A 27,827-nucleotide genomic window follows, 5' to 3' on the forward strand; every position below is an offset into this window, starting at 1 on the left:
GCTCCTACTTTAACAACAGGCCCAGCTCTTACTGTAACAACAGGCCCAGCTCTTACTGTAACAGCAGGCCCAGCTCTTACTGTAACAACAGGCCCAGCTCTTACTGTAACAACAGGCCCAGCTCTTACTGTAACAACAGGCCCAGCTCTTACAGTAACAACAGGCCCAACTCTTACTGTAACAGCAGGCCCAGCTCTTACTGTAAAAACAGGCCCAGCTCTTACAGTAACAACAGGCCCAGCTCCTACTGTAACAGTAGGCCCAGCTCTTACTGTAACAGTAGGCCCAGCTCCTACTGTAACAACAGGCCCAGCTCTTACTGTAACAACAGGCCCAGCTCCTACTGTAACAAGTGGCCCAGCTCCTACTGTAACAACAGGCCCAGCTCCTACTGTAACAACAGGCCCAGCTCTTACTGTAACAACAGGCCCAGCTCCTACTGTAACAACAGGCCCAGCTCTTACTGTAACAACAGGCCCAGCTCTTACTGTAACAACAGGCCCAGCTCTTACAGTAACAACAGGCCCAGCTCCTACTGTAACAGTAGGCCCAGCTCTTACTGTAACAATAGGCCCAGCTCTTACAGTAACAACAGGCCCAGCTCCTACTGTAACAACTGGCCCAGCTCCTACTGTAACAACAGGCCCAGCTCTTACTGTAACAACAGGCCCAGCTCTTACAGTAACAACAGGCCCAGCTCCTACTGTAACAGTAGGCCCAGCTCTTACTGTAACAACAGGCCCAGCTCTTACAGTAACAACAGGCCCAGCTCCTACTGTAACAACTGGCCCAGCTCCTACTGTAACAACAGGCCCAGCTCTTACAGTAACAACAGGCCCAGCTCTACTGTAACAACTGGCCCAGCTCTTACAGTAACAACAGGCCCAGCTCTACTTTAACAACAGGCCCAGCTCTTACAGTAACAACAGGCCCAGCTCCTACTGTAACAGTAGGCCCAGCTCTTACTGTAACAGTAGGCCCAGCTCTTACTGTAACAACAGGCCCAGCTCCTACTGTAACAACTGGCCCAGCTCCTACTGTAACAACAGGCCCAGCTCTTACAGTAACAACAGGCCCAGCTCCTACTGTAACAACTGGCCCAGCTCTTACAGTAACAACAGGCCCAGCTCCTACTTTAACAACAGGCCCAGCTCTTACAGTAACAACAGGCCCAGCTCCTACTGTAACAGTAGGCCCAGCTCTTACTGTAACAGTAGGCCCAGCTCTTACTGTAACAACAGGCCCAGCTCTTACTGTAACAACAGGCCCAGCTCCTACTGTAACAACTGGCCCAGCTCCTACTGTAACAACAGGCCCAGCTCTTACAGTAACAACAGGCCCAGCTCTTACTAACAACAGGCCCAGCTGTAACAACTGGCCCAGATCTTACAGTAACAACAGGCCCAGCTCCTACTGTAACAACTGGCCCAGCTCCTACTGTAACAACAGGCCCAGCTCTTACTGTAACAACAGGCCCAGCTCCTACTGTAACAGCAGGCCCAGCTCCTACTTTAACAACAGGCCCAGCTCTTACTGTAACAACAGGCCCAGCTCTTACTGTAACAGCAGGCCCAGCTCTTACTGTAACAACAGGCCCAGCTCTTACTGTAACAACAGGCCCAGCTCTTACAGTAACAACAGGCCCAACTCTTACTGTAACAGCAGGCCCAGCTCTTACAGTAACAACAGGCCCAGCTCCTACTGTAACAGTAGGCCCAGCTCTTACTGTAACAGTAGGCCCAGCTCTTACTGTAACAACAGGCCCAGCTCTTACAGTAACAACAGGCCCAGCTCCTACTGTAACAACTGGCCCAGCTCCTACTGTAACAACAGGCCCAGCTCTTACAGTAACAACAGGCCCAGCTCCTACTGTAACAACTGGCCCAGCTCTTACAGTAACAACAGGCCCAGCTCCTACTTTAACAACAGGCCCAGCTCTTACAGTAACAACAGGCCCAGCTCCTACTGTAACAGTAGGCCCAGCTCTTACTGTAACAGTAGGCCCATCTCTTACTGTAACAACAGGCCCAGCTCTTACTGTAACAACAGGCCAGCTCCTACTGTAACAGCAGGCCCAGCTCTACTGTAACACTCCTACTGTGACAACTGGCCCAGCTCCTACTGTAACAACAGGCCCAGCTCTTACAGTAACAACAGGCCCAGCTCCTACTGTAACATACTGGCCCAGCTCTTACAGTAACAACAGGCCCAGCTCCTACTGTAACAACTGGCCCAGCTCTTACTGCAACAACAGGCCCAGCTCCTACTGTAACAGCAGGCCCAGCTCCTACTTTAACAACAGGCCCAGCTCTTACTGTAACAACAGGCCCAGCTCTTACAGTAACAACAGGCCCAGCTCCTACTGTAACAGTAGGCCCAGCTCTTACTGTAACAATAGGCCCAGCTCTTACAGTAACAACAGGCCCAGCTCCTACTGTAACAGTAGGCCCAGCTCTTACTGTAACAACAGGCCCAGCTCTTACAGTAACAACAGGCCCAGCTCCTACTGTAACAGTAGGCCCAGCTCTTACTGTAACAATAGGCCCAGCTCTTACAGTAACAACAGGCCCAGCTCCTACTGTAACAGTAGGCCCAGCTCTTACTGTAACAACAGGCCCAGCTCCTACTGTAACAACAGGCCCAGCTCTTACAGTAACAACAGGCCCAGCTCCTACTGTAACAACTGGCCCAGCTCTTACAGTAACAACAGGCCCAGCTCCTACTTTAACAACAGGCCCAGCTCTTACAGTAACAACAGGCCCAGCTCCTACTGTAACAGTAGGCCCAGCTCTTACTGTAACAGTAGGCCCAGCTCTTACTGTAACAACAGGCCCAGCTCTTACTGTAACAACAGGCCCAGCTCCTACTGTAACAACAGGCCCAGCTCTTACTGTAACAACAGGCCCAGCTCTTACTGTAACAACAGGCCCAGCTCTTACAGTAACAACAGGCCCAGCTCCTACTGTAACAGTAGGCCCAGCTCTTACTGTAACAACAGGCCCAGCTCTTACAGTAACAACAGGCCCAGCTCCTACTGTAACAACTGGCCCAGCTCCTACTGTAACAACAGGCCCAGCTCTTACAGTAACAACAGGCCCAGCTCCTACTGTAACAACTGGCCCAGCTCTTACAGTAACAACAGGCCCAGCTCCTACTTTAACAACAGGCCCAGCTCTTACAGTAACAACAGGCCCAGCTCCTACTGTAACAGTAGGCCCAGCTCTTACTGTAACAGTAGGCCCAGCTCTTACTGTAACAACAGGCCCAGCTCTTACTGTAACAACAGGCCCAGCTCCTACTGTAACAACTGGCCCAGCTCCTACTGTAACAACAGGCCCAGCTCTTACAGTAACAACAGGCCCAGCTCCTACTGTAACAACTGGCCCAGCTCTTACAGTAACAACAGGCCCAGCTCCTACTGTAACAACTGGCCCAGCTCCTACTGTAACAACAGGCCCAGCTCTTACTGTAACAACAGGCCCAGCTCCTACTGTAACAGCAGGCCCAGCTCCTACTTTAACAACAGGCACAGCTCTTACTGTAACAACAGGCCCAGCTCTTACTGTAACAGCAGGCCCAGCTCTTACTGTAACAACAGGCCCAGCTCTTACTGTAACAACAGGCCCAGCTCTTACAGTAACAACAGGCCCAGCTCCTACTGTAACAGTAGGCCCAGCTCTTACAGTAACAACAGGCCCAGCTCCTACTGTAACAGTAGGCCCAGCTCTTACTGTAACAGTAGGCCCAGCTCTTACTGTAACAACAGGCCCAGCTCTTACAGTAACAACAGGCCCAGCTCCTACTGTAACAACTGGCCCAGCTCCTACTGTAACAACAGGCCCAGCTCTTACAGTAACAACAGGCCCAGCTCCTACTGTAACAACTGGCCCAGCTCTTACAGTAACAACAGGCCCAGCTCCTACTTTAACAACAGGCCCAGCTCTTACAGTAACAACAGGCCCAGCTCCTACTGTAACAGTAGTTCCAGCTCTTACTGTAACAGTAGGCCCATCTCTTACTGTAACAACAGGCCCAGCTCTTACTGTAACAACAGGCCCAACTCCTACTGTAACAACTGGCCCAGCTCCTACTGTAACAACAGGCCCAGCTCTTACAGTAACAACAGGCCCAGCTCCTACTGTAACTTACTGGCCCAGCTCTTACAGTAACAACAGGCCCAGCTCCTACTGTAACAACTGGCCCAGCTCTTACTGCAACAACAGGCCCAGCTCCTACTGTAACAGCAGGCCCAGCTCCTACTTTAACAACAGGCCCAGCTCTTACTGTAACAACAGGCCCAGCTCTTACTGTAACAACAGGCCCAGCTCTTACAGTAACAACAGGCCCAACTCTTACTGTAACAGCAGGCCCAGCTCTTACAGTAACAACAGGCCCAGCTCCTACTGTAACAGTAGGCCCAGCTCTTACTGTAACAGTAGGCCCAGCTCTTACTGTAACAACAGGCCCAGCTCTTACAGTAACAACAGGCCCAGCTCCTACTGTAACAACTGGCCCAGCTCCTACTGTAACAACAGGCCCAGCTCTTACAGTAACAACAGGCCCAGCTCCTACTGTAACAACTGGCCCAGCTCTTACAGTAACAACAGGCCCAGCTCCTACTGTAACAACTGGCCCAGCTCCTACTGTAACAACAGGCCCAGCTCTTACTGTAACAACAGGCCCAGCTCCTACTGTAACAGCAGGCCCAGCTCCTACTTTAACAACAGGCCCAGCTCCTACTGTAACAACAGGCCCAGCTCTTACTGTAACAGCAGGCCCAGCTCTTACTGTAACAACAGGCCCAGCTCTTACTGTAACAACAGGCCCAGCTCTTACTGTAACAACAAGCCCAGCTCCTACTGTAACAGCAGGCCCAGCTCTTACTGTAACAACAGGCCCAGCTCTTACTGTAACAACAAGCCCAGCTCCTACTGTAACAGCAGGCCCAGCTCTTACTGTAACAACAGGCCCAGCTCTTACAGTAACAACAGGCCATTTAGCGTCTCTTTCCTCCCTCCACTTTCTCCACTACTCCTTCTCTCCCGTCTATCCTTCTCAAACTTTTAGCCTTTCTTTTCCTCTCGCTGTCATAAGGTGAACGCACCAATTTGTAAGTCGCTCTGGATAAGAGCGTCTGCTAACTGACTTAAATGTAAATGTAAAATGTTACGCATACTGTTTTACTCTCCCTCTTCTCCTCTAGGTTGAAGATGGGAAGGTTCAGACACCGTAATACGTCCATGCGGAAACATTTGAAAATGAACAAATTCATGGGATTAGCACCGTCGCTGGGTTCTACAGGATTAGCACCGTCGCTGGGTTCTACAGGATTAGCACCGTCGCTGGGTTCTACAGGATTAGCACCGTCGCTGGGTTCTACAGGATTAGCACCGTCGCTGGGTTCTACAGGATTTGCACTACAGGATTAGCACCTTCGCTGGGTTCTACAGGATTAGCACCGTTGCTGGGTTCCACAGCTGGGTTCCACAGGATTAGCACCGTCGCTGGGTTCTACAGGTTCTGGGTTCTACAGGATTAGCACCTTCGCTGGGTTCTACAGGATTAGCACCTTCGCTGGGTTCTACAGGATTAGCACCGTTGCTGGGTTCCACAGGATTAGCACCGTCGCTGGGTTCCACAGGATTAGCACCGTCGCTGGGTTCTACAGGATTAGCACCGTCGCTGGGTTCTACAGGATTAGCACCGTCGCTGGGTTCTACAGGATTAGCACCGTCGCTGGGTTCTACAGGATTAGCACCGTCGCTGGGTTCTACAGGATTAGCACTGTCACTGGGTTCTACAGGATTAGCACCGTCGCTGGGTTCCACAGGATTAGCACCGTCGCTGGGTTCCACAGGATTAGCACCGTCGCTGGGTTCTACAGGATTAGCACCGTCGCTGGGTTCACCGTCGCTGGGTTCTACAGGATTAGCACCGTCGCTGGGTTCTACAGGATTAGCACCGTCGCTGGGTTCTACAGGATTAGCACCGTCGCTGGGTTCTACAGGATTAGCATTGAAAACGTGACTAGTAGTCAGGACGTCCAGTAATAAAGTGGCTGTAGATTATTTTTAAATAATTTAAATGACTAGAATGACAGTCAAGCAGTTATACTATGTGTTCACTGAGTATTTAGCTGAAATTCACTACGATTGTGTTTATTTTTCACTTTGATGGCAAACTTTCTGTGCTGCTACCATTCTCTCCCAGTCATTCCGAATGCGGAAGCTGGTCCCTTGTTGAATTCAGGTACAAAGAGTTATGGGATATTAGAAAGCTCTTGTCTTAACCTGTATGTTTTCAACCTAGCTTCTCCTCATATTCCTTCTCTCATCCCTCTGACCCACCCTCCGCCACCTGTTCTGTGTCTCTGGAGGAGATGCTGTTCCCTCAGCTGGAGCCCTGTGGTGCTCTATGATGTCCTCTACCACTCAATTACTCCCTACCAAGATGTACAGAGAAACAGACAGACAGATAAACAAAGACACACAGATAGACACACAGACACGTGCTGATAGCACATTCACACTGACTTCTGACGCACATACACATATAAGCACACACTCTCGCACCATACACACACAAAGCAAACCTGCAGGTGCTTCAATGCCCTCCCTCAGCCCCATGAAAGAAGAAAAACAGAGAGACAAATACTTTTCTCACCTCCAGGATATTAGAATGTTTTGGGGTGTGGTTAGCTCACAGGTCTTTTTGTGCAACTGGGAGTGCGTGTGTCATTCCAGTTTATCTGATGTGTTGTGTTATGTCATTGCAAGGCAAATGATCAGCAACTGTGTGTTGTGAATGTTCTTGTTGTCAATTGAGAACTGTTGACCAAATCAGTGGTTCTTAATTCTCTCCTCAGGGTCCCCAAGCCGGTGCAGACCTAGCACAGCTGATTGAACTTGTGAATTAACACAATAATAACAACTATGGAATTTTAACGCTATAAAAGTACTTTGAGTCAGTCATGCAGTCACAGTTGAAGTCGGAAGTTTACATATACCTTTGCCTAATACATTTTAACTCAGTTTTTCACAATTCCTGACATTTAAACCTCACCAAAATTCCCTGTCTTAGATCAGTTAGGATGACCACTTTATTTTAAGAATGTGAAATGTCAGAATAATAGTAGAGAGAATGATTTATTTCAGCTTTAATTTCTTTCATCACATTCCCAGTGGGTCAGAAGTTTACATACACTCAATTAGTATTTGGTAGCATTGCCTTTAGATTGTTTAACTTGGGTCAAACATTTCGGGTAGCCTTCCACAAGTTTCCCACAATGAGTTGGGTGATATTTGGCCCATTCCTCCTGACAGAGCTGGTGTAACTGAGTCAGGTTTGTAGGTCACCTTGCTCGCACACACGTTTTCAGTTCTGTCCAAAAATGTTATATAGGATTGAGGCCAGGGCTTTGGGATGGCCACTCCAATACCTTGACTTTGTTGTCCTTAAGCCATTTTGCCACAACTTTAGAAGTCTGCTTGGGGTCATTGTCCATTTGGAAGACCCATTTGCAACCAAGCTTTAACTTCCTGACTGATGTCTTGAGATGTTGCTTCAATAAATCCACATAATTTTCCGTCCTCATGATGCCATCTATTTTGTGAAGTGCACCAGTCCCTCCTGCAGCAAAGCCCCCCCACAACATGACGCTGCCACTCCCGTGCTTCATGGTTGGGATGGTGTTCTTCGGCTTACAAGATTCCCCCTTTTTCCTCCAAACATAACAATGGTCATTATGGCCAAACAGTTCTATTTTTGTTTCATCAGACCAGAGGACATTTCTCCAAAAAGTACGATCTTTGTCCCCATGTGCAAGTTGCAAACGGTAGTCTGGCTTTTTTATGGTGGTTTTGGAGCAGTGGCTTCTTCCTTTCTGAGCGCCTTTTCAGGTTATGTTGATATAGGACTCGTTTTACTGTGGATATAGATACTTTTGTACCTGTTTCCTCCAGCATCTTCACAACGTCCTTTGCTGTTCTTCTGGTATTGATTTGCACTTTCGCACCAAAGTACGTTCATCTCTAGGAGACAGAACGCATCACCTTCCTGAGCTGTATGACGGCTGCGTGGTCCCATGGTGTTTATACTTGTGTACTATTGTTTGTACAGATGAACGTGGTACCTTCAGGCGTTTGGAAATTGCTCCCAAGGATGAACCAGACTTTCTGGAACTTTCCAAGCTGTTCAAAGGCACAGTCAACTTAGTGTATGTTAACTTCTGACCCACTGGAATTGTGATACAGTGAATTATAAGTGAAATAATCTGTCTGAAAACAATAGTTGGAAAAATGTATTGTGTCATGCACAAAGTAGATGTCCTAACCAACTTGCCAAAACTATAGTTTGTTAACAAGAAATTTGTGGAGTGGTTGAAAAACGAGTTTTAATGACTCCAACTTAATGTAAACTTCCGACTTCAACTGTACGTATTGCTGCCCATCTCATAAGGACAAGAAGAAGTAAAACAAGCTGTGTGTGACTTCAGCGTAACACGGTATTGCCTAATGTATTTAGCATAGCTCATCTCTTTGTAGCATAGTACATCACAGCTTAGCCTGGTTAACCTGAACATGTGCTGTAGTATAGAAACATTTCAGTGTATTCAATGAAGCTTCAGTATAGTTTGTTGGTTTCTAGGCTATACAGTACGTCAATCATATACCAGCTCTGCTCCAGCCTCCATTCTTGTATTGTAGGAACAGTAAAGCCTTGGTCTCATAGGAGCACCTGTCTGTCTCTGTGTAGGAAGATTCAGTACAGGACAGACAGGTCAGTGCTGCTCACAGCCTCTCCCTGTGTGTGTGTGTGTGTGTGTGTGTGTGTGTGTGTGTGTGTGTGTGTGTGTGTGTGTGTGTGTGTGTGTGTGTGTGTGTTTGTATTTCACTTAGTATGACTGACACAGTGTTTTTCTTAACTCTATGACTGCCTATTCTGCATGGCCTCTACAACAACCCCCACAGTCATAAATATGTTTGTTCTACCCAGTCAATGTGTTGAGACTAAGAGTGTCACGTGCCTGCTGCTGATGACAACACCACTCTCTCTGTCTCTCTATAGATGAGGCCATGATACCAGCCATTATACACTCCCACATTTCCACAGCAACAGTGGAAACAAACACAATATCTCACCCCAGTCTGCACCACTCAGTAACATTTAAGTGATAATGCCTGAGAAGCCGGTGTTTGGAGGATATATTGGCACAGCTGTTGTTAGGCCCGAGACAAAGTCGGTTTACCAACATATTCAAATAAGGATAGATTTTTATTAGATTTTTTTTGTTAATAAATTTATTCATACTGTTTCATCCTTCCACAAGATATAGTCCTGACACAAATCTAGGGTTGCTACCGAAGCCGGCTGGTCGTTCGTTCTGTCGGTTTGGTTGCAAGAGACGCGACCTAGTCATTCAGTATTTTTGTTGTTCTAAATGCTCCATTGCCCTACTGACTGGCAACATTCTTATCCCTTGCTTGCTAGCTAGCCAACTACGGCTTACTTACAATCACATCAAACAGTGCAGCCAGAATAACAACAGAGTAGCTGCTTATGCATTTGTTTTAGCTGTTTTCTAGTGACATTTATTTGGATGCATCCATAACAATGAGCTAATGATGCACGATTTCACCTGGCATAGAAAATGTGCTCACTCATCAGGACACAGTTGTTCAGAGTTGCTATCCAACAACACAGCTAACACAATCACTTCAAACTATAGCTGGAAAGACTGCAAACTAGCTGCACTTCGATTCGTTTTACCGGTTTTCTATTGATAGTTCTCTGTATATATCCATAAAAATGATACTTATTAATGTTTCCGACTGGCTGAGAAAAGCTGCCTGCCTGTCTGTCTCATCCCAACTCCTGACACTTTCATTACTATGGGCCTGCTGGAGATCGAATTTGAATATTGAAACAAGGTTGCAAATGTTGGAGAGACAGATGACAAGGTTTATACAAATTTCCGCTGTTGAAAGCTAAATGTTAGTCTAAAAGAAATGTGAGATATTGTCTCGATGCTTTTTATAGTGGAGATCAAGTTAATAAATTGCCTGGCTGGGCTGAAGAGACAGTGGAACAAAATAGGCATTTTAACATCGTAGATTTAGCCAGTGGCAACTTGTGGAATAGACAACAGCTGGAATGCAGTTTTAACCAATCAGCATTCAGGATTAGACCCACCCTTTTTATAAAGGACATTAACGACTGTGTCAATGACAGATGTGAGCTTGATAGAACATGACTGTGGAGTATGAGGCTTCTAAGAAAAACACCATGTAATTACAAAGCAGTTACTATGTAACAATGTTGTCACGCTGTCATGACTTCTGCCGAAGTCGTTGCCTCTCCTTGTTCGGGCGGTGCTCGGCGTGCGACGTCACCGGTCTTCTAGCCACCATTGATCCATTTGTCATTTTCCTTTGTCTTGTCTTCCCACACACCTGTTTTCAATCCCATTCATTACCTGTTGTGTATTTAACCCTCTGTTTGCCCTCATGTCTTTGTCAGAGATTTTTTAATTGTCATTGTTGTTATTTTGATGTGTTGGTGCGCGACGGGTCCTCGTACCCATGTTTTTTTCATGTCTGTACGTTTTAGTGTTATGGAGCATGTTCTGTTGACATTTATTAAAAGACTCCATTTACACTTCATTTGGACTCTCCTGCGCCTGACTTCCCTGCCACCTATACACACGACGCTGACACACACAGTTATTACTGTGTAGTTATATGGGTATGAGGGCAACTTTTAAGTGTTACTAATTATGGTATATGAACACATTTAATTGATAGCAAAGTCTCTTAATCCAACATTAGCAGCTAGGCTAGTTAGCAAGCATCTCTGCCACATGTCCTTATGATGACTCACAGCTCTGTGTTACTGTTACTTATAACCAATTAAAAAGTGAAGAAACAAGTCAGGCAGGCTGTTTGGCATATGTATTTTTAAAGCCAAGCAGCTGATCATCTCCATATATTTAGCTAGCTAGGGCTTGGTGTTGTGAGAGATGCTGCTAAGGCTAATGTGAATGGTGGTGTGAGTCACTCTGCTGATGTAAGCGGAGAGGGATGTCTGTCTGTCATGGCTGTGTGACAAGCATGTGGTTATTATTATGTAGGTGTCAGAACATGAGTCAGTGTGTTGAGATATTATTGGTTTTCCTTTTATCTATGGTTGGAGTTTCAGATCTTATTACTAATTATGGTTTTCGTTCAGTGGCTTAGGAGGAGATGAAGTGGATGTTTGAATCTATTTGGGTTTTTAGTATCAGAGGTGTGTGTGTGTGTGTGTGTGTGTGTGTGTGTGTGTGTGTGTGTGTGTGTGTGTGTGTGTGTGTGTGTGTGTGTGTGTGTGTGTGTGTGTTTGTGTGGAGGTGGATCTGTGTGTTTGCGTGTGTATGTGGGTATCAGTCCTGTGTTGGCTGCTCAGTCTTGCAGCTTTCTTTTGTTGGTCGTTTACGTATGTTGTAAATGTGACTTTCTCAATCCAGTCAGTGTTGTGTGCCCTTAACCATAAATCTGTCTGTCTGTCACTGCTCCCTCCCTGACTGTGTGGGAGGCTTTGGGTGCAAAGCTTGGTTTTCTGACTGTAACCACCTTTTCCTGTCTCTGAGTCCATGGCTATAGCAGCTATAACAGGGAGACAGCCATCCTTTAATTGCCCTTTACTTGGCCAGGATACTCACACACACACACACACACACACACACACACACACACACACACACACACACACACACACACACACACACACTCCCAGAATCCACCCTGTTTAGAGCAGACAGTGTATTACATGACTAAAGAACGCCCTGTGGTATCCCATAATGCTCCTCAAAGTCCCGTACAAAAGTCCCCTTCCTCATTCCAGTGACTTGCATATCAGCAGAAAACGCCAGCAGTGCCTGTGATGAATAATGTATGCTGTTCCGTTTTGAGGAGTCGGAGTGTGGAATTTTTACATTCCCCAGAGCAAATAAGTCTTTCAAGTGTCATAATGTTGTGTGTTTGTGAGTTACCGCTTAGGCAGCATATCTGCCAGATTAGATGCTGTAATCTCCGTAGCATTACTACTATATCCCCCATTCCATTTTATCTGTTACTAACTCACACCCCAACTCTCTCTCTCTCTCTCTCTCTCTCACACTCCCTCTCTAGGTATGCTACGTTCCCCTATTCGTCCCTGGCTCAATGTGGAATAAGGCACCCCAAACCGTCCCCATTCTTTGGGAACCTGTTTCTATTTCGTCAGGTAAGATACTGACTGGTATGGAAGAATCCACACTCTCACAAAAAGAAACCACTGAATTTAAGCATATTTCCCCTGCCAACCAGTGTGATATTTGTGTGTGCAATCAATACAGAGTTCAATGCAGGATTTTCTTCCCTTATTACTGAGACAAGGGTATTGCCTGTCTTTTTTGGTTACATACATTGAAAATACGTTGAAATCACTTAACCCCCCCCTCCCCCCATTCCACACGCATAGACACACACAGACGCACACACACTCCCATGCAGACATCCGCACACCACCCCCTAAGGCGAGAGAAATCAGGCTTCCAACATCTAGCTGCACTTCATTAGATTTGTTCATTAAATACGACTCACAAGTAATGACTTTTAATACCATTTGATTCCCAAATAGATTGCCCTTATTGGTAATTGCATTACTTTTATGATGAATATATAATGTAAAATGTAAAGCAGTGAGTGGGAGGGCTCAATATAACTGATTCAATATGGTGATATTTTATCTCACTCTCCATTCTGCCCACCCCTACAACAAAGACACCAGAGATGTTGAACAGGAATACCAGTATTTTCCATAGACAGATTGACAGATGGAAAGAGGTCTCATCTTTGTATCTGTGCCATTATTGCATCTTTGACAACATTTTTAAAGTAGTACATTTTCTACTTCATTTGTGTTTGAAAAAAGTGTAAAGCTAATATTGGTGATTTTATCGCCACCTGCAGTGCTGGATTCGGGAACTAAATCTTGTCATTAATTTATTGTGGCCACTAGATGGCAGTGATATAGCTTAAAGCCATTTACAAACCATGTCACTCAATTTGAAGACAATGCTCTGATCATTCACTAATTTCTACCAACCCATAGGAATCCCCACCCAGTTGACTACTTTAAAATGGTGAAAGACCTCAATGGAAATGTTCATGCTGCAACAGGTTGTACCCAAGTTGAGTCCTGTAACTATCTCTATGGTATTTTCCAAAAATGTACATGATTTACCGACATTTAGGCCTACATTAATTCTGGAATGTGTAGATCAAAGGAGTCATGCCTTGAGTTTACTCACAAAGGTTATCTATATAGTACCAACTGTATAGATTTCAACAAGTACAAATACATTATAACTCAGTAATAGGCTAGAGATGATGCTTGCCTTATGCTTGCCATTCAGTTTGACGTCTATTCCAGTTACAAGACAATGCCTTTAAATGCAATGTGTAATTATTGCCCATGGTATGGTGTGGTGGCATGCAGATGCTTCTCTGCAGGACATATCTTTATGAGATCCAGCGGTCAATAGTCTTCAGTGGGGCAGGCAGGCAGGGTGGGCTGTGTCCCCTGTCATTATCACTGCAGCTAGCTTTACTGGTCTTTTACGAGGACTGCTATCTCTTTCTTTCTTTATCTCTTCTCTCCATCAGTCATTTTTTATTTATTCTTCCTACGTCCTACTTCTTCCTACTTGGCCTTATTTTGCAATCAGTGACATTCAGGGATAAGACTCTAGTAAGCTTGAATCTCAAATTCAGGACCCAATGCTCTGTAGCCTGGCTTTAGACTATTACACAATAGTCAGTGCCCTTGATGTCCCTCTCAGCGGAACTGCAGTGTCGGGCTAAGGGCTGAGGTGGTAAAGTATGCAGGCAGCTCTACCTTCAGTGCCTTGCATAATTACACGGTCTGTCCGGTGGCTGGGGAGAGTCCCCAAGTGAAGCAGGGGGATGCTGAAGCTGCTTCGATTATGTGTGTCAGTGCTGAGACTCAGATCTGCAGACACAAAGAGCCATCTTCTCTCGTAGAATCCTCTGACCCTCTTCTGCATGCCACACTCACATCAAACACAACAACAAGAGAGAGTGTGTGTCTTTGTATGTATGTACAGTACCAGTCAAAAGTTTGGACACACTTACTCATTCAAGGGTTTTTCTTTATTTGTACTATTTTCTACATTGTAGAATAATAGTGAAGACATCAAAATGTGCCTAAGATGGCGCCGACAGAGATTGTCGCCTCGCTTTGAGTACTTAGGAAACTATTCAGTATTTAGTTTTTTTATGTATTATTTCTTACATTGTTACCCCAGGAAATCTTAAGTCTTATTACATACAGCCGGGAATAACTATTGGATATAAGAGTGACGTCAACTTACCAACATTACGACCAGGAATACGACTTTCCTGAAGGACAATGGATCTAATTCCAAAAGCCTTCCCAAAACAACGGCACCGCAGAAGGGGCAGACAGAGCGCTCTTCTGGTCAGACTCCGAAGACGTGCACATTGCCCATTGCTCCCGAGCATACTACTCGCCAATGTCCAGTCTTTTGACAACAAGGTAGATGAAATTCGAGCAAGGGTTGCTCAGTGATGGTAACATTCTCTGTTTCACGGAAACATGGCTCTCTCGGGATATGTTGTCGGAATCGGTTCAGCCACCGGGCTTCTCCATGCATAGTGCTGACAGAGATAAACACCTCTCTGGGAAGAGGAAGAGCGGTTGTGTATGTTTCATGATTAATGTCTCATGGTGTAATCATAACAACATACAGGAACTCAAGTGCTTCTGCTCACCCGACCTAGAATTCCTTACAAGCAAATGCCGGCAATATTGTCTACAAGGAGAATTCTCGTCAGTTATCGTCACAGCTGTGTACATTCCCCCCAAGCAGACACCAAGACGGCCCTCAAGGAACTACACTGGACTCTATGTAAACTGGAAACCATATATCCTGAGGCTGTATTTATTGTAGTTGGGGATTTTAACAAGGCAAATTGGAGAACAAGGCTACCTAAATTCTGTCAGCATATTGAATGCACTACCCGCGGGGGTAATACACTCGATCACTGCTACTCTAACTTCGGCAAATCCAACCACAATGCCATCTTGCTCCTACTGTCTTATAGGCAGAAACTAAATAATTATGTACCAGTGAGTGGAACCTTTCAACGCTGGTTTGACCAATCGGAATCCGCGCTTTAAGATTGTTTTGATCACGCGCCCTGGAATATGTTCTGGTCAGCCTCAGATAACAACATCAATATATACACTGACTCAGTGCATGAGTTTATAAAGAAGTGCATTGGATATGTTGTACCCACTGTGACTATTAAATCGTACCCTAACCAGAAACCATGGATGGATGGCGGCATTCACGAAAACTGAAAATGCGAACCAACGCATTTCACCATGGAAAGAAGGAATATGGCTGAATATAATCAATGTAGTTATTCCCTCCTCAAGGCAATCAAACAAGCGAAGTGTGGTACAGGGACAAAGTGGAGTCGCAATTCAACGGCTCAGACACGAGACGTATGTGGCAGGGTCTACAGGAAATCACGGACTACAAAAAGAAAACCAGCCACGTCACGTACACCGACATTACGCTTCCAGACAAACTCAACACCTTTTCCCGCTCTGAGGATAATACAGTGCCACCATCACGGCCCGCTAACAAGGACTGCACCCCCTTCTCTGTGACCGACGTCAGTAAAACATTTAAACATGTTAACCATCGCAAGGCTGCTGGTTAACAGTTAACCCACTGTTCCTGTTCCATTGAAAATAAGAATTTGTTCTTAACTGACTTGCCTAGTTAAATAAAGATTAAATAAAAAAATAAAAATTGGAGAGACTAGTCAAGGATCATATCACCTCAACCTTACCGGCCACCCTAGACCCACTTCAGTTTGCATACCGCCGCAACAGGTCCACAGACGATGCAATCGCCATCACACTGCACACTGCCCTATCCCATCTGGACAAGAGATGTAAGAATGCTGTTCATTGACTACAGCTCAGCATTCAACACCATAGTACCCTCCAAACTCATCATCAAGCTGGAGGCCCTGGGTCTCAACCCCGCCCTGTGCAATTGGGTCTTGGACTTTCTGTCGGGCCGCCCCCCAGGTGGTGAAGGTAGGAAACAACATCTCCACTTCGCTGACCCTCAACACTGGGGCCCCACGAGGGTGCGTGCTCAGCCCCCTCCTGTACTCCCTGTTCACCCACGACCGCGTGGCCATGCTCGCCTCCAGCTCAATCATCAAGTTTACAGATGACACAACAGTAGTGGGCTTGATTACCAACAACAACGAGACAGTCTACAGGGAGGAGGTGAGGGCCCTTGGAGTGTGGTGTCAGGAAAACAACCTCTCACTCAACGTCAACAAAACAAAGGAGATGATCGTGGACTTCAGGAACCATCAGAGGGAACATCCCCCTGTCCACATCGAAGGGACAGCAGTGGAGAAGGTGGAAAGTTTTAAGTTCCTCTGCTTACACATCACAGACAAACTGAAATGGTCCACCCACACAGACAGTGTGGTTGCGCCTCTTCGACCTCAGAAGGTTGAAGAAATTTGGCTTGTCACCCAAAACCATGAAAAACTTTATCACAGCCTGGTACGGCAATTGCACAGCCCTCAACCGCAAGGCTCTTAAGAGGGAGGTGCTGTCTGCACAACGCATCACCGGGGGCAAACTACCTGCCCTCCATGACACCTACAGCACCCGATGTCACAGGAAGGCCAAAAAGATCATCAAGGACAACAACCACCCGAGCCACTGCCTGTTCACACCACTACCATCCAGAAGGTGAGGTCAGTACAGGTGGATCAAAGCTGAAACCGAGACACTGAAAAACAGCTTCTATCTCAAGGCCATCAGACTGCTAAACAGCAATCACTAACTCAAGAGAGGTTGCTGCCTACGTTGAGACCCAATCATTGGACACTTTAATAAATGGATCACTAGTCACTTTAAACAATGCCACTTTAAATAATGCCACATTAATCATGTTTACATATCTTACATTACTCATATCATATGTATGTATTGTATTTTATGCCATCTGTTGCACCTTGCCTATGCCGCTCGGCCATCACCCATATGTACATATTCTCGTTCACCCCTTTAGATTTGTGTGTATTAGGTAGTTGGTGGGAAATTGTTAGATTATTTGTTAGATATTACTGCACTGTCGGAACGAGAAGGACAAGCATTTCGCTACACTCGTATTAACATCATGTGTATGTGACCAATAACATTTGATTTGATTTGATTTGAAAACAATGAAATAACAGATATGGAATCATTCCATTTGCACACACTGTATATAGATTTTTCTATTTTGTTTTTGACTGTACTTTTGTTTATCCCATGTGTAACTCTGTTTGTTTTTTGTTGCACTGCTTTGCTTTATCTTGGACAGGTCGCAGTTGTAAATGAGAACTTGTTCTCAACTGGGCTACCTGGTTAAATAAAGTTGAAATAAAAAAAATACAAATCTAGAAACCAGAAAAGTGTTAAACAGTCAACTTTGGACACGCCTACTCATTCAAGGGTTTTTCTTTATTTTTACTATTTTATACATTGTAGAATAATAGTGAAGATATCAAAACTATGAAATAATACATATGAAATCTTATAGTAACCAAAAAAGTGTTAAACAAATCTAAATATATTTTATATTATTCAAAGTAGCCACCCTTTGCCTTGATGACAGCTTTGCACACATTTGCCATTCTCTCAACCAGCTTCATGAGGAATGCTTTTCCATCAGTCTTGAAGGAGTTCCCACATATGCTGAGCACTTGTTGACTGCTTTTCCTTCACTCTGTGGTCCAACTCAACTCAAACCATTATAATTGGGTTGACGTCGGGTGATTGTGGAGCCCAGCACTCCATCACTCTCCTTACTGTTCAAATATCCCTTACACAGCGTGGAGGTGTGCTTTGGGTCATTGTCCTATTGAAAAACAAATGATAGTCCCACTAAGCGCAAACCAGATGGGATGGCGTATTGCTGCAGAATTCTGTGGTAGCCAAGCTGGTTAAGTGTGTCTTGAATTCTAAATAAATCACTGACAGTGTCACCAGCAAAGTACCCCCACACCAACACACCTCCTCCTCCATGCTTCATGGTGGGAACCACACATGCGGAAATCATCCGTTCACCTACTCGGCGTCTCACATAGACACGGCTGTTGGAACCAAAAATCTCAAATTTGGATTAATCAGACCATTGTCTATTGCTCGTGTTTCTTGGCCCTAGCAAGTCTCTTATTTTTATTGGTGTCCTTTAGTAGTGGTTTCTTTGCAGTAATTCGACCATGAAGGCCTGATTCACGCAGTCTCCTCTGAACAGTTGGGGCGGCAGGGTAGCCTAGTGGTTAGAGCGTTGGACTAGTAACCGGAAGGTTGCAAGTTCAAACCCCCGAGCTGACAAGGTACAAATCTGTCGTTCTTCCCCTGAACAGGCAGTTAACCCGCTGTTCCTAGGCCATCATTGAAAATAAGAATTTGTTCTTAACTGACTTGACTGGTAAAATAAATTTAAAAAAAAATAGTTGATGTTGAGTTGTGTCTTTTACTTGAACTCTGTGAAGCATTTATTTGGGCTGCAGTTAACTCTAATGAAGTTATCCTCTGCGGCAGAGGTAACTCTGGGTCTTCCTTTCCTGTCGCGGTCCTCATGAGAGCCAGTTTCATCATTGCGCTTGATGGTTTTTGCGACTGCTCTTCAAGAAACTTTCACAGTTCTTCCGCCTGATTGACTGATCTTCATGTCTTAATGTTATGGACTGTCATTTCTCTTTGCTTGTTTGAGCTGTTCTTGCCATAATATGGACTTGGTCTTTTACCAAATAGGGTTATCTTCTGTATACCACCCCTACTTTGTCACAACACAAATGATTGGCTCAAACACATTAAGAGGGAAAGAAATTCCACAGATGTACTTGTATCTGTTAACTGGTTGAGAAAATGCCAAGAGTGTGCAAATTTGTCATCAAGACAAAGGGTGGCTACTTAGAAGAATCTCAAATATAAAATATTGTAAAAACGAAAACGAAAAACCCTTGAATATGTAGGTGTGTCCAAACTTTTGACTGGTACTGAATGTATGAGATTTTGTTTAAGTCCATGATCATACCTAATATGGATGAATTTGTAGGCATGTGTTTCACTTGCGTGGCGTCCCTGTGTCCAACACACCCAGCACATGTCATTGACATTTAGTCTGTTTTCATCATGACGTCTGTGCCAGTGCCTGTGACAACAGAGTCACTGCCCACCAGGAGCTCCAGTCAGCCACAGTGCCATCTCAGTGGAGAGAGAGCCAGGAGGGGGTGAGTCAAACAGAAAGGGCGCAGGGTGAGGTCTGAGACGTCTGACGTACAGGGTGGCTGCTCCCCACGCAGCACTCCCATGCTACATCTCCCTTGGTAGAGCTCTTATTGCTGGCTTGCTGGCTGGTTGATCCTCTCTAATACCCAAGACACTGATATAGAGGCTCACCCACCACCACGACCCCTCATGTGCCCCCTTCAAAGATGGCACCTCCCCCCTCTCTGGCCCCACAACACAACACAACATGTTAGCCAGCCAGAGAGAGCTAGTTTTACAGGGCATACATTATTGGAGATTGAGAGCTATGAGAGTCAAACCCCCACACATTTAATGGCATGGTTCAGTCTCTACCCGGGCCAGCATCTCTCCATGACTCCCAAGGTCAGGCTAAAGCAGAGGACACTGCAGTGCAGTCTCTCTGGGTGGAACCAGCACCTCTCCATGGTGAATAGATAGAGAGAGGAGTGTCTATCTCTCCCTATTACCAAGGGTCTGTCCAAAATTCTCTACCAGAGAGACTCTCTTATCTCAGCTCGCTGGTCACCATAGCATCTCCCACCTGTAGCACACGCTCCAGCAGGTATATCTCTCTAGTCACCCCCAAAACCAATTCTTTCATTGGCCGCCTCTCCTTCCAGTTCTCTGCTGCCAATGACTGGAACGAACTACAAAAATCTCTGAAACTGGAAACACTTATCTCCCTCACTAGCTTTAAGCACCAACTGTCAGAGCAGCTCACAGATTACTGCACCTGTACATAGCCCACCTATAATTTAGCCCAAACAACTACCTCTTTCCCTACTGTATTTAATTCATTTATTTATTTTGCTCCTTTGCACCCCATTATTTTTATTTCTACTTTGCACATTCTTCCATTGCAAATCTACCATTCCAGTGTTTTACTTGCTATATTGTATTTACTTTGCCACCATGGCCTTTTTTTGCCTTTACCTCCCTTATCTCACCTCATTTGCTCACATCGTATATAGAGTTGTTTATACTGTATTATTGACTGTATGTTTGTTTTACTCCATGTGTAACTCTGTGTCGTTGTATGTGTCTAACTGCTTTGCTTTATCTTGGCCAGGTCGCAATTGTAAATGAGAACTTGTTCTCAACTTGCCTACCTGGTTAAATAAAGGTTAAATAAAATAAAATAAATAAACCAGAGCCCTTGTAAAAATGTGTGCACTAGGTAGAGAATAGGGTGCTATTTCAGTGTATCCCAAAACCTTCCTGCTGTATTCCCAAACACAAATGAAGGTTTATACTCCCGCCGCAGTAGTATGAGGAAATCTGAATATTTTTTTTAAATTTCTTGTAGAATTTTTCATTTTAATTTAAATTGTTTTTTATTTATATACATTTTTTTCTGTGATGGCGCCGGAGGGGATCGCGCAATTATTTATTTTTTCACGTTGTTCGCAACTTGTTTTGGACATAATGTTGCTGCTACCGTCTCTTATGACCAAAAAGAGCTTCTGGACATCAGAACTGCGATTACTCACCTCAAACTGGACGAAGAGTTCTTCTTCAATGAGTCGGATGGGAGGGATATAATACAGACACCTGACCAGGCCCAGATCCCCGTTATTCGCTTGAGAAGGAGATCAGGGTGCCTTGTGAGGATCAGGCGATGAGTGGCTAATCTGCCTTTGCCCTCCATCCTGCTAGCTAACGTTCAATCGCTGGAAAATAAATGGGACCAACTGAAAGCACGTTTATCCTACCAACGGGACATTAAAAACTGTGATATCTTATGTTTCACCAGGTTGTGGCTGAATGACAACATTAAGAACATACAGCTGGCAGGTTATACACTCTATCCGCAGGACAGAGCAGCAGTGTCTGGTAAGACACGGGGCAGGGGCATATGCATTTATGTAAACAACAGCTGGTGCACGGTATCTAAGGAAGTCTTGATGTTAAGCTCGCCTGAGGTAGAGTATCTCATGATAAGCTGTAGATCATACTATCTACCTAGAGAGTTTTGTTCTGTATTTTTTGTAGCTGTCTACATACCACCATAGACCAATGCTGACACTAAAACCGCACTCAATGAGCTGTATACTGCCATAAGCAAACAGGAAACCGCTCATCCAGAGGCGGCGCTCCTAGTAAACAGGGACTTTAATGCAGGGAATCTTAAATCAGTTTTACCTCATTTCTATCAACATATTAAATGTGCAACCAGAGGGAAAACAATTCTAGACCACCTTTACTCCACACACAGAGACGCATACAAAGCTCTCCCTCGTCCTCCATTGGCAAATCTGACCATAATTCTATCCTCCTGATTCCTGTTTACAAGCAAAAATGTAAGCAGGAAGCACCAGTGAGTCGGTCTATAAAAAAGTGGTCAGATGAAGCAGATGCTAAACTACAGGACTGTTTAGCTAGCACAGACTGGAATATGTTCCGGGATTCTTCCGAATGCATTGAGGAGTACACCACATCAGTTACTGGCTTTATCAATAAGTGCATCGAGGACATCGTCCCCACAGTGACTGTACGTACATAACCCAACCAGAAGCCATGAATTACAGTCAACATTCACACTGAGCTAAAGGGTAGAGCTGCCTCTTTCAATGTGCGGGACTCTAACCCGGAAACTTGTATGAAATCCTGCTATGCTCTCAGACGTACCATCAAACAGGCAAAGCGTCAATATAGGACTAAGATTGAATCGTACTACACTGGCTCCGACTCTCGTCGAATGTGGCAGGGCCTGCAAACTATTACAGACCACAAAGGGAAGCACAGCCAAGAGCTGCCCAGGGACACAAGCCTACCAGACGAGCTAAATAACTTCTATGCTCTCTTCAAGGCAGGTAACACTGAAACATGCATGAGAGCATCAGCTGTTCCGGGCGACTGTGTGATCACGCTCTCCGCAGCCGATGTGAGTAAGACCTTGAAACAGGTCAACATTCACAAGGCCGTAGGGCCAGATGGATTACCAGGATGTGTACTCCGAGCATGCGCTGGCAAACTGGCAAGTGTCTTCACTGACATTTTCAACCTCTCCCTGTCTGAGTCTGTAATACCAACATATTTCAAGCAGACCACCATAGTCCCTGTGCCCAAGAACACTAAGGTAACCTGCCCAAATTAGCACTCACATCTGTAGCCATGAAATGCTTTGAAAGGCTGGTCATGGCTCACAACAACACCATTATCCCATAAACCCTAGACCCATTTCAATTTGCATACCTCACCAACAGATCCATAGATGACGCAATCTCCATTCCACACTGCCCTTTCCCACCTGGACAGAAGGAACACCTATGTGAGAATGCTATTCATTGACTACAGCTCAGCGTTCACCATAGTGCCCTCAAAGCTCATCACTAAGCTAAGGACCCTGGGACTAAACACCTCCCTCTGCAACTGGATCCTGGACTTCCTGACGGGCCGCCCCCAGGTGGTAAGGGTAGGTAACAACATATCTGCCACGCTTATCCTCAACACGGGGGCCCCTCAGGGGTGCGTGCACAGTCCCGTCCTGTACTCCCTGTTCACTCTTGACTGCACGTCCAGGTATGACTCCAACACCATCATTAAGTTTGTTGATGACACAACAGTGGTATGCCTGATCACCGACAATGATGAGACAGCCTATAAGGAGGAGGTCAGAGACCTGACCGCGTGGTGCAAGGACAACAACCTCTCCCTGAACATGATCAAGACAAAGGAGATGATTGTGGACTCCAGGAAAAGGAGGACCAGGCATGCCCCCATTCTCATCGACGGGGCTGTAGTGGAGCAGGTTGAGAGCTTCAAGTTCCTTGGCGTCCACATCACCAACAAACTAACATAGTCCAAGCACACCAAGACAGTTGTGAAGAGGGCACAACAAAACCTATTCCCCCTCAGTAGAAAAGATTTGGCATGAGTTCTCAGATCCTCAAAAGGTTTTACAGCGACACCATCGAGAGCATCCTGACCGGTTTGCATCACTGCCTGGTATGGAAACTGCTCGGCCTCTGACCGCAAGGCACTACAGAGGGTAGTGCGTGCGGCCCAGTACATCACTTGGACCAAGCTTCCTGCCATCCAGGACCTCTATACTAGGCGGTGTCAGAGGAAGGCCTTAAAAATTGTCAAAGACTACAGCCACCCTAGTCATAGACTGTTCTCTCTGATACCGCATGGCAAGTGGTGACGGAGCGCCAAGTCTAGGTCCAAGAGGCTCCTAAATAGCTTCTACCCCCAAGCCATAAGACCCCTGAACAGCTAATCAAATGTCTACCCAGACTATTTGCATTGCCCCCCCTTCTACGCTGCTGCTACTCTCTGTTATTATCTATGCATAGTCATAATAACTCTACCTACATGTACATACTACCTCAATTACCTTGACACCGGTGCCCCCGCACATTGACTCTGTATTGTTATTTACTGCTGCTCTTTCATCATTTGTTATTCTTGTCTCTTACTTTTTTTATAGGTATTTTCTTAAAACTGCATTGTTGGTTAAGGGCTTGTAAGTCAGGACCTGTTGTATTCGGCGCATGTGACAAATTCAATTTGATTTGATAGGACAAACTTCCAAATGTTCTGTGTTGCGTTGTCATACACACACACACACACACACACACACACACACACACACACACATACACATACACTATCCTGGACTTGATAGAGTCTGCCTCTGTCGGTGACCCACTCCTCTCCGGCTTCGCTCCTCTCTGTGGTACCAACATTAAGCTAAACTGTGTGGGTGAGGAGCCGGTATTGGCATGCGACAATCTCTGCAGTAATAAAAAGACTGGGGGAGCGAGAAAAATAGAGTAAGAGAGGTAGAGGGAGGGGCTGGGAAGAAGGACAGAGAAATGGATGAATGGAGACAGTTTGAGACAGTTTGGACTGGTGCAGTGTGCAGCACCATGAAGGGGGCACTCCTTCGGGCACACACCAGCGCTCTGTACCCACCACCCCTCCATGGGAGCCCAGACTGCAGGAATGCCAGGGCTGCAGCCATTCTGTGGGCTGCTCTGTCGCTTTGAATATCAATGAGCCCAGTGCTTTCTATAAGCACCTTAACAGGACAAGTTTCCCTTTGTGAGCCAACAGACCACTATGCAGATCAGAGAGAAGGGTTGATGAGGGTTGAGGAACATTCTGTCTGTCTGTCCTGTCTGTCCGTCTGTCTGTCTGTTTTATGATCTACAGTGCTTTCGGGAAAGTATTCAGACCCCTTCCCTTTTTCAAAATGTTGTTATGTTACAGCCTTTTTCTAAAATTGATTAAATTTTAAAAAATTCTCATCAATCTACACACAATACCCAATAATGACAAAGCGAAAACAGGTTTTAAGAATATTTTTCAAATGTATTAAAAGTAAAAAGCAGAAATACCTTATTTACATAGGTATTCAGACTCTTTGCTATGAGACTCAAAATTCAGGTGCATCCTGTTACCATTGATCATCCTTGAGATGTTTCTACAACTTAATTGGAGTTCACCTGTGGTAAATTCAATTGATTGGACATGATTTGGAAAGGCACACACCAACCTGTCTATATGAGGTCCACAGTTGTCAGAGCAAAAACAAAGCCATGATGTCGAAGGAATTGTCCGTAGAGCTCGAGACAGGATTGTGTCAAGGAACAAATCTGCGGTAGGGTACCAAAACATTTCTGCAGCTTTGAAGGTCCCCAAGTACACAGTGGCCTCCATCATTCTTAAATGGAAGAAGTTTGGAACCACCAAGACTCTTCCTAGAGCTGGCCGCCCAGCCAAACTGAGCAATTGAGGGAGATTGGCTTAGGTCAGGAAGGTTACCAAGAACCCGATGGTCACTCTGACCGAGTTCCAGAGTTCTTCTGTGGAGATGGGAGAACCTTCCAGAAGTACAACCATCTCTGCAGCACTCCACCAATCACACCTTTATGGTAGAGTGGCCAGATGGAAGCCAATCCACAGTAAAAGGCACATGACAGCACGCTTGGAGTTTGCCAAAAAGCACCTAAAGGACTCTCAGACCATGAGAAACAAGATTTTCTGGTCTGAGGAAACCAAGATTGGACACTTTGGCCTGAATGCCATGAGTCACATCTGGAGGAAACTTAGTAGTCCACTTGACACCTTACCCCTTACTCTAAAGCTTTACTCCCTCCGTGGTAATATTGTCACTCGTCAGGCATAGTGAGATGAGAGGTGGCGCTGCACTTATTACATTTGTGTGTTGTGTGCCTGCACGTGCGCATGTGTGTTTGTGTGTGTGTGTTGGGGCCTACAGTATATTTAATCAGGCACATCAATCCACTAGTTAACGGCTTCACTGTCTGTCACACAGGTTCCCTTTTATAGCCAGGCTAGCCATCACAAAGAAACCTTTTATAGCCAGGCTAGCCATCACAAAGAAACCTTTTATAGCCAGGCTAGCCATCACAAAGAAACCTTTTATAGCCAGGCTAGCCATCACAAATAAACCTTTTATAGCCAGGCTAGCCATCACAAAGAAACCTTTTATAGCCAGGCTAGCCATCACAAAGAAACCTTTATCCCCTCAGAGGACAGAACACAGGGTGCTGCAGCACATACGACACGTGCTGAGAGTACCTAGAGTACACAGACATGGTGGCAGGATACACAGAGGATACACACTGCAGTAGACACACACACACACACACACACACACACACACACACACACACACACACACACACACACACACTAAGGGTCAAACCATTGGTCGACATGTGAATACAGATTCATGACTGCTGGGAAACTATTATAGGTTACTTTGGGATGAGTATGCTGAATTAGACAAGTATTCTGCTTTGGGGAGTCTTTGATAAAACATTAAATACAATTTAAGCTCTGCTGTAAGCTTTTAGTGCAATACTGGCAGTGTACTGTATACAAATGATGCCGAGACCCCATACTGAGAACAAAATACTATTACGTGTTCGTCTTCTTACTCCCTCTCCCTTAGCTCTGGTGTAGATTTAATGGAGTATCGCCACAACACATTTTACACCATCTTCAACATTCCACTGGCTGGGTGGTTTTAACTCATAACCAATAAGATCGGGCTCTTACAGTAGGACAAATAATATATATTTTTTAAACGTAACCTTTATTTAACTAGGCAAGTCATTTAAGAACATTCTTATTTACAATGATGGCCTAACTGCCTTGTTCAGGGGCAGAACGACAGATTTGTACCTTGTCAGCTCAGGGATTCGATCTAACAACCTTTCAATTACTGGCCCGATGCTCTAACCACTAGGCTACCTGCACTGGGCCCGTGATCAGCCCCCCCTTGTCTACACAGTCTTATTCATTATGACCAAAAAGGCAAATGTGGTCCAACATCAGCACTCATACTCTAATAGGCTTTATTACTACAGCCCTGGGCTCTATTGATGGATTTCTACCACTCTGGAGTCAGGACAGTTGTTTATCTCACTTTAATAATGTTTACATACTGTTTTACATTTCATATGTATATACTGTATTCTTGTCAAGGCCTATCCTATTTTATTGCTGTACATATACTATTCTATCCACATATTCTTCAGTTACATATATATTTATATTCTGGACTATGACATTGCTCGTCCTAATATTTCCAGATTTCTTAATTCCATTATTTTACTTTTTAGATTTGCGTGTATTGTTTTATATTGTTAGATATTACAGTCCTGTTGGAGCTAGGAACATAAGGATTTCTCTACACCTGCAATAAGATCTGTTAAACATGTGTATGCGACCATTAACATTTTATTTGATTTATTTGTCAGAGAAATTGCCAATTGAATTAAATGTGGCTTTTAAGACCGTCGCTCAGCTACACAGCATAGATTCATTCCACAGATTGAAGTGAAATCAATTGAATGCTCTGAGTCTAAAGTTACAGTGGCTGATGTTTTGTATTACAGAGCTGTGATGAGTTAAGCTCTCACACGCACGCATGCACACACACACACACACACACACACACACACACACACACACACACACACACACACACACACACACACACACACACACACACACACACACACACACACACAGGCCTTGAGACTGGAACTGTTGGAGCAGATCAATACTAAAGATCAATGCACGGTAGAGCTGAAACCTTCGTCATCACACCTCCTTTGTCAGTCGGTGAAGCTCTTTGTTAGTTCTGTTGACGATTGCAAAGGAGTCAACTGGACGAAGATGAAAGACAGCTTTCCCGTGGTAGTTGGTTCAGATGAAACTATTAGCTTGTGTCGAGAAACATACAGTTCAAGGAGAGTGTGTTTTTAAGGACACACTCTCACATACTTTTCTCACACACACACACACACACACACACACACACACACACACACACACACACACACCCTTTGCAGTAACAGTACCTTTTAGTGTTGGTCACAGATGGTATGTTCAGTACAGTGTTCTAGACCCTTTATTAAGTTGTCAGTCATGTGTCA

General features: G+C 45.1%; 1 protein-coding gene across 2 annotated transcripts in view; it reads left to right on the forward strand.

Moving 5' to 3' along the window:
• tbxas1 (thromboxane A synthase 1 (platelet)) overlaps nt 1–27,827 on the forward strand; it is a 144,987-nt gene that overhangs the window by 25,539 nt on the left and 91,621 nt on the right. For both annotated transcript variants that reach the window (XM_029667702.2, XM_029667703.2), the window contains exon 3: nt 12,165–12,258. In XM_029667702.2, the coding sequence (XP_029523562.1) occupies nt 12,165–12,258 (94 nt within the window). The remainder of the gene's footprint in view (nt 1–12,164; nt 12,259–27,827) is intronic.

This window comes from Oncorhynchus nerka, linkage group LG9a, assembly GCF_034236695.1.
Source record: "Oncorhynchus nerka isolate Pitt River linkage group LG9a, Oner_Uvic_2.0, whole genome shotgun sequence".
Classification (NCBI taxonomy): Eukaryota; Metazoa; Chordata; class Actinopteri; order Salmoniformes; family Salmonidae; genus Oncorhynchus; species Oncorhynchus nerka.